Raw genomic sequence first — 8,018 nt, forward strand, 5'->3', positions numbered from 1 at the left:
AGGCAGGCTGCAGGCAGCAGGTCCAGCGGCCGGCACGGAAGGCGCCCGGGTGGCAAGTGGGCAGCATGGCCTCGTTGGCGCTGCTGGCCTGCCGCAGCGCCCAGAGCCACTGCCACAGCTCCTGAGCACTCTGCAAGGACAGGGAGGGAGGGTGGCACCCCGCCAGGCACCCACGGGCACCCTGCGCTGGGCACTGCCAGCGGGGAGGAAGAGGAGGAAGAGGAGGAGGGAGGAGGTGGGCACAGGTGATGCCAGTGGCGTCCCCAGGGCACCAGGGATGGTGGTAGGCACCATCCAGGTGACCAGGAGTGACAGTTGGATGGCAAAGCTGCTCAGGTAGGACCTGGTGGGGAGATGGTGCCACAGAAGCCAGGGTACCCCAGTGACCCCAGTGCAAATAGGGCTGGGACCCCAGTGATCCCAGTACCCCAAAGCTAGTACCTCAGTGACCCCAGTGAAGATATAGCTGGATACCCCACTGATCCCAGTACAGCCAGGGTTGGGACCCCAGTGACCCCAGTACAGCCAGAGTAGGATACCCCAATTTTCCCAGTACAGTCAGGGCCTAGACACCCCACTGACCCCAGTACAGCCAGGGCTGAGCGCCTGTGCTCCCAGTACTGCCGGTGCCTGGATATAGCTGTATTTGGGACCAGGACCATTCCCATTGTCCCCAGAGGACCCGGGGTTGCCCCATGGCTGGGTGCCAGGAAGGGAGCTCCCAGGCCGCTGGGGTGGGGGGTTCCCGGGGTGCCTGGGGCAGAGCGGGAGCACCCACCTTGCACTGGATGTAGGTGGTGTGGAGCTGCCCGGCGCCATCCTGCGCCACGATCTGCATGACGTGGGGGTGCTGGAACGTGCCCTCGTCCACCCGCTCCACCGCCCGCATCCGCGGCACGGGGATGGAGCAGCGTGCCTGGGGACCCCAAAACGCCATGTCTCACTGCACCTACATCCCGCCCCCGGCACCTCACACAGGGTGGGGGCATCACGGGTGGCACCCACCTGCCACTCCGGGGACTTGGAGTAGGTCAGGGCCTCAGTGCTGAGCCAGAAGTACCTCTTCTTGAAGGCAAAGCGGGGCAGCAGCACGGGCCCCCCTGCCGTGCGGGTGTGCAGGTACCCCTCTTTGATGGTGGCCGAGGGGCGGGAAAGCTCTGGCAGCACCGACCCCTCGCCCTCTGCGGCCACGACACAGCCAGGCAGGGAGGCAGCAATGTCACCCCAAGTGCCACTGCCTCCCCCAGCCCGATGATGCTCGTCCCTGGCCATCCTGGCAGCATTTGCATGGCACCGAGCGGGTCCCCCCTCCTGGGGGATGCTCCCAGGATGTGGGGGACAGCAGGGATGATGCCACCCACAGAATCACAGAATCATCAAGGTTAGAAAAGCCCTTGAAGCTCCTGCAGTCCAACCATGAACCTCACCCTGACTGTTCCCAACTCCACCAGATCCCTCAGCGCTGGGTCAGCCCGACTCTTCAACCCCTCCAGGGATGGGGACTCCCCCCCTGCCCTGGGCAGCCCATTCCAACACCCAGCAGCCCCTTCTGCACAGAAATCCTTCCTCAGAGCCAGCCTGATCCTGCCCTGGGCAGCTTGAGGCCATTCCCTCTGGGCCTGGTGCTGGGTCCTTGGCTCAAGAGACTCATCCCCGCTCTCTGCACCCTCCTGTCAGGTCTCCCTTCAACCTCCTCTTCTCCAGACTAAACCCCCCCAGTTCCCTCAGCCGCTCCCCAGCAGACCTGTGCTCCAGACCCTGCCCCAGCTCCGTTGCCCTTCTCTGGACACGCTCGAGTCATTCAATGGCCTTTTTGGGGTGAGGGGCCCAAAACTGAAACCATTCATCGAGGTGTGGCCTCACCAGTGTCGAGTACAGGGGTCAGATCCCTTCCCTGTCCCTGCTGGCCACGCTAGTGCTGATACAAAATTTCTGATACCCCTTCGTGTTGGGTGCTGGCACGGCTGGACCCAGCACCAGCGGTGCCCCCCGTGCCACCGCAGTGCCTGGTGCTCACCCTCAGTGCTGTCCACCGTGACCAGGCTGTCCAGGAAGGCTTTGACGCGGGTGACGCTGGGCAGCAGGACGGCGTGCAGTGGGGCCATCCACGGCTCCTTGCCCTGTCCCAGCTGCAGCCCCAGGTTGCCGATGCTCTGCAGTGCCTGCCCCACACAGGGAAGGGCTCATGCTGCTGTACCCCACTGTGGCGTGGGGGCTGTGTGTGTCTAGGGGGGCTGCTCTCCTGAACCCCGAGGGCTTGGGAATTGGGGAGGAAAGTGGAGAAGCCCAGGGGGTGGTCGGGCTGCCCCAGTCCAGCTCCTGCGCTGTGCCCGACACATGGTGGCATGGCCCAGTGACAGGCAGGGCCAGCATCGAGTGGCGTGGGAAGGAGCCAAGAAAGGGCTCTGCCCTCCTTGGGGTCCCCATCATTCCCTGGGGCCACTGTCCCTCCCCAGGTTCCCTGTCCCTCCTTCCCCTGGGTCCCCACCCCTCCTCAGGGTCTCCCTGCCTTTCTGGGGTCCCCATCCCTCCCTGGCACCCCCATCCTTTACAGGTCCCTGTCTCTCCACAGGGTCCTTCCTTGCAGTCTTTATCCTTTCTGGGGTCCCTCTCTGGGCTCCCCATTCCTCCCTGGGCTCCCCATTGAGACCTCTGACCCTCCCCAGGGTCCCCATCCCTTCCCAAGGTCCCCATCTCTCCCTGGGCTCCCCATCCCTCCCCAGGGTCCCCATCCCTGCCCGGGCTCCCTGCACCTTGGCAAGCAGCAGGAGCGTGCGGCTAGTGCGGGGGTCAGCATGCTGCTCCCGGAGGCTGAAGAGTTTTGGGGTGAGTACAGCGGGGGCGAAGAAGCGGAGGAAGAGAAACCCGCTGATGGAGAAGTACTGCACCTCCTGGCCAGGGACGGGGACAAGGACAGCTCAGGACTCAGGATGATGGTCCCAGTGATGTGTGGACCCCCAGCCCTGCCGTGTGTCCCACCTCGTGCTGTGCCGAGGGGAACCGCTCCTCCACCCGCCTGCGGAGCTGCTTGAAGGCCACCCTCATGACGAGGGGACACTTCTCCACTGAGCCCACGATGGCATCAACGATGTCTCCCAGGTAGCCCTTCAGCAGCTCCAGGCTGCTCTCCCTCACCCGTGCCTCCGACAGGGACCCTTTGAAGGAGATCCTCCTGCGAGGACACCGCCTGGTCAGGGGGCACCCAGTGCCCAGGAACAGGCCATCCTGAGTTGGCCAAAAGCCACTGAGGTGACCCATAGGCTCAGCAGCAATGGGTGACCCCCTTCTTGCAGTGGACACAGGGATGGGGATGGCTTGGGACGTGCCATGCACCATGTCCCCCCCAGCCACCCCCCTGCACTTGCCTGCTGCGGCTCAGCTCCATCTTGCCAGGGTCCAGCTCCACGTACTTCTTCTCCTCAAAGATGCGGTTCACCACAGGCTTCAGGACCTCGTGTAGGTAGGGCAGCCCCACCACCTGCAAGAGATGGGAAGTCACCACCGTTGTCCCCAAACTGTTCCCAGGTGCCCTGCTGGGACAGAACCCAGCTCTGTGCCCCAATGCCATCATGGGAGGGTGCAGTGGGGACTGGCTGGTGTCCCCTCCCACGCTCACCTTCATGAACTGCTCCACAGACTTGGAGGCCAGCGAGTTGGAGCGGAAGAGGGTGTTGGGGTCCGCTGGAAGAGAGCAGAGGCTATGGGGAGGCAGGCACAGGGCAACACCCCAGCTGTCTCTGGTGTGCCCAACCCTGGGGAAAAGTGGGACCTTTCCTGCCTCCCCCTTGGTGGCTCCACTCTTTTCCCCACAGGGGGCTGGGGGGACCCTGGCAACCCAGTTTCCTGACTGGGGGGGTGCAGGTTGTGCCCCTGGCTCTGGCACTTACTGGTCTTGGCCAGCTCGCGGGTGGTGAGATAGTCCAGGAAGGGCACAGCCAGCCCCTGCCCCAAGAAGATCTTTACCAGCTTGGTGGCCACGTCCTGCCGGCTCTCCCCTGAGGTCACCTCCTCCAGGACAGCCAGGGCCGTGCCGGCAGGGGGCTGTGGGGAGGGCAGGGTGGGCACGGCGAGGCCCCTGCACCAGGGTGGTCCTCGGCCACCCCTGAGCGTCCCCCCCGTCCCGCAGCACCCACCTGGCCAGGGCAGAGGATGGGCTCGGTGAGGAGCTGGATGAGGGGCTGGTAGTAGGGGCCGGGCAGGACCGTGTCCTCCACCAGCCGCACCGCCAGGCGCAGGGCACCCAGCTGCCCCCTGAAACGACATGGATCCTGCACCCCCCCACCCTCCACCATGCTGGCCCCTTCCCGGCCGGGTTGAGGGGGCCACCCCGCGGAGCTGCTCATGCAGGGTGCAGGCAGCTGCCTGGACCTGCTGCCTGCACTCACCCGTGGTCCTCGGCGCTGCTGGGGAAGGGCAGGAGCTGGAACCAGCCCTCGGTGGGGTCCCTGCAGATGGTTTCCAGGGGGAACTCGACCTGGGGGCCAGGGGAAGGGTCTGAGTTGGAGGGGGGGGGGGCACATGCCAGTAACCTGTGCTGCACCCCGCTTTCCCCAACAGTGGGGATCCCCCCAGGGGAGAGCGCAGGACACGATGGGGGTCTGGATGCAGCAGTGCCCTGGGCTCAGTGGGTGCACGTACCCCTGCCCCCACCCCCATAGCCTGTGATCACCCAGACCTCAAGCACGGGGAGGGGCTGGGGGTGTGGAGGTGCCCCTGGGACCCTGCCCGATGCCAGTGTGCCCCAAGGTCCTCACCCGTCCCAGGAAGTCGTTCTTGCCCACGATGTCCCAGTCCCACACCTCCACGCTCAGCACGGCCCCCCCCAGCTCGCCCTCCGCCAGCTTGAACTCCAGCACCTCATCCCAGTGTGGGAAACGGGTTTTCTTAATCACCTGCCGGGGACAGGGACCAGTGGCTTTGGGGCACAAGATGCCCAAGCCTCTGGGTCCCAGCACCCAGTACCCTGACTCACGGCCGTCTCCAATGTGTGCCCGCAGCACGACACCCGGGCGAAGGGGTCCGAGGTACCTGAGAGGTCCCGGGGGGCCAGGTCCCTGTGGGGAGGTGGGGGTCAGTGAGGGTGCAGCGGGCAGGGGCCCATCCCTGTCAGCATGGTCCCTGCACCCCCATGTCCCCCCTTTCCCCAAGCTCACGGGGGCACACCAGGCACCGTGGGGCAGTCAGCAGGTGCCGGGGGGATGCTGGTGAGAGTGGGGTCCCCATTCCCCCACGCTCCTGCCCTGAACCCCTTCCTCCTCCGGTCCCTGGTGGCCAAATAGCACAAATGGGGGGGCGGGGGGAAGCTCTGCTGTCCCTCCTGGCTGTCCCCAAGGCCATCCTGTTGCCTTGGTACTCGCTTCAGTTGCCATGGCAGTGGGATGCTGCCTCTGCTGCCTGCTCCGCTGCCAGCAGCCTGCGTCTGGCAGCCGCGCGTGTGGGCACACACACACACACACACACACACACACACGCACAAACACGCACACGTGCACACACACAAACACACGCACACACCCGCACGCACACTCACATGCACACGCACATGCACACACACACACGCGCGTGCACACAGACATGCACACCCACACGCACACACATGCACACATGCAAGCACACACAGACATGCACACGCACACACAGACACACACGCACACACGCGCACAAACACACGCACACTCACAGACACGCACACGCGCGCACATGCACACACACACACTCACGCATGCACACACAGACATGTGCACCCACACACATGTGCGCGCACACACACAGACGGGCACACACACATGCGCACATACACATGCACGCACACACATGCACACATGCACGCACCCGCACATACACACAAACACATGCACACATGCATGCACAGACACACGCAAATGCACACACACGCGCGCGCACACGCACACACACATGAGCACACACGCACATACATGCACACACTCATGTACACACACATGCACACACATGCACATGAACACGCAGCAGCCTGGACCGTGCCTCAGTTTCCCCCAATTCTGAAGCTAAAGGGGAGAAACCTGGTGCAGCAGCCAGCTGGCCTGGTGGGGACCATCCCCACGTGCCCCATGGCCCTCTGGGCCCCCCAGCTCTGTCCCCTGTCACCCTGTGCCCATCCCTGGGCAGGGCTGGGCAGTGTCTGAGGCAGCTCATTCCCTGCTGAGACCCCACAGCATCGTGACACGCAGGTCGGCATCATCAGTGTCTCCATGCAGGACACAGCGAGGGCCCTTCGCAGTGTGGAGGGGGAGGACGAGCCTCGTGCCCCCACTATCCCATCACGTCCCCTTCTCCCACTGCCTAGAGCCCCCAGCCAACAGTAAGACCCCGGGGGTGGTCACCCTGCCAGCCCCCCCTACCTGGCCTCGATGAGGTGGCAGCGCAGCACCCGTGGGTGGCCCTGCTTGGCGACCCGCAGTTCCAGGTGGATCTCACCCTGCACCTCCTCGTTGGGGTCCACGGGTGCCAGGCTGAGCCAGCTGTCGACACCTGCCAAGGGGGACGGGGTGAGCACCCCATGGTGCTGGGATGGGCCCCACTGCCCCCCACCGCTGTGCCCCCCACTCACCTCGCGGCTCAGCCAAGATCTGCTGGCGGCTGAGTGAGACCTTGCCAATAACGTCGTCCTGCCTGTGCAAGCAGAGACACGGTGGGTGCTGAAGCCACCAACAGGGACATGCCACCCCTCGGGGGGCGCCCTAGTGTCCCCCCTACCCGATGGTGTCTTCATCCAGCACGTAGACAGTGAGGCTGTGGAAGCTGCGGGGCAGGCGCAGGGTGTATTCTTCGCCCCAAAAAGGGCTCAGGCTCTTCCACACTGTGGCTGTCCTGATGGTGACAGGACAGGTGGCTGCACCCCCAGGGAGAGCACCCATACCTGTGCGTCCCCTCCCCGGGGTGGCACGGTGTCCCCCATACCTGGCCACCACCTCGTTGTCCACCTTGACCACGCAGTAGGGATCGCTGGAGCCAGACCTGGGTGAGGGACGTGGGTGCAGGGTCAGCCCCTCACCTGGGGGTCCCACATGTCCTCAGAGGCTGCTGCTGGGGGGGCTCAGGGGGATGGGTCTGAACATCGCTTCAAACCCCACTGGTGAAGCACCGGCCCCAGGGGGTGAGATGAGTTGCTCGGTCTCAGCCCAGCCCCTCAGATGACACTGGGATGGGGACACCACCTTTTCCCAGCGCTCCTTGAGCTGGGGGACCCTCTGCGGGTCACCCTGAGCCATTGCCCTGCGTCCCCCCACCCGTGGGTACCGGCGTGTCTCCAGCAGTGAAGCCTGTGTCAAGGTGACACCGGCTTGGCCCAGGGCCCCTCCTGGGATTAACCCCTTCTGCAGGGAGGAGGGGATGGAGGGCTCGAGGGCTGGATCCTGGGCTCTTCTACCAAAGCCCCTTCCCCGCCCATTTACAGTGCCTGGACCCACACGGAGGGGTGCCAGCCCTGGGACAGCGTGCCTGGGGCGATGCCAGAACCCCGAATCCCCAGCTCCTGGGGTAAGGAGCTGGACCCCGAGTGGGGTGAGGGAGGTGACCCCAGCCTCCACACCAGCCACGGGCTGTGGGGTGGGAAGGTCCCAGCTGGGGCTGCAGGCTCAGCGGGCGATGTTGCGTGCTGGCTAACGAACAGCTTGTTTGATTCCCAGGGGTATCTCAGCACCTCCCGGCAGAGCAAAACCCACGGCCTGGCCAGTCAGTCTGGCAGGGACAGGCAGGCAAACCTCGGCAGCACGCTGTGGGGTTGGCAGCTCCCAACCCCCTCGGGAGCCGGGACAAGAGCAGGTCACCCCAAGCCCCTCCGTGGCCCCGGGACAGACCCAAGCTGGGTGTGGGGGGCTGGGAGTGGGACCGGGCACCTCATGCTTGTGCTGGTGGGTCCGGATCGCCCTGTTGTGCCCAGACCCCTCCCCAAGTGGGGCACCCAGCACAGCACCAGGACTCCTGCCAGGTGGGGAAACTGAGGCAGGGAGGCCCCACTGCCCGCAGCCGTCCCCGGC

The 8,018-nt window shown here is 65.1% G+C and overlaps 2 protein-coding genes across 2 annotated transcripts in view; one reads left to right on the forward strand and one right to left on the reverse strand.

Annotated features, from left to right (window-relative positions):
* Positions 1–7: 7 nt before the first annotated feature.
* Positions 8–7,250, reverse strand: RASAL1 (RAS protein activator like 1; the record flags this gene model as incomplete). Its single annotated transcript, XM_026859905.1, has 18 exons — positions 7,108–7,250; positions 6,940–6,996; positions 6,736–6,849; positions 6,590–6,651; positions 6,381–6,510; positions 4,973–5,054; positions 4,755–4,892; positions 4,386–4,474; positions 4,134–4,251; positions 3,888–4,041; positions 3,617–3,681; positions 3,366–3,478; positions 2,980–3,172; positions 2,754–2,891; positions 2,018–2,162; positions 1,006–1,181; positions 779–916; positions 8–130 (listed from the first exon to the last, which is right to left on the reverse strand). Coding segments are annotated over exons 1-18 (2,178 nt in total), but the record flags the coding sequence as incomplete, so codon positions are not given.
* A 237-nt stretch (positions 7,251–7,487) lies between these two features.
* WSB2 (WD repeat and SOCS box containing 2) overlaps positions 7,488–8,018 on the forward strand; it is a 3,950-nt gene continuing 3,419 nt past the window's right edge. Inside the window, exon 1 of the mRNA XM_026859906.1 lies at positions 7,488–7,582. Coding sequence (XP_026715707.1) covers positions 7,488–7,582 — 95 coding nt within the window. The remainder of the gene's footprint in view (positions 7,583–8,018) is intronic.

Source organism: Athene cunicularia (genome assembly GCF_003259725.1).
Source record: "Athene cunicularia isolate RWA chromosome 15 unlocalized genomic scaffold, athCun1 chr15_part1, whole genome shotgun sequence".
Classification (NCBI taxonomy): Eukaryota; Metazoa; Chordata; class Aves; order Strigiformes; family Strigidae; genus Athene; species Athene cunicularia.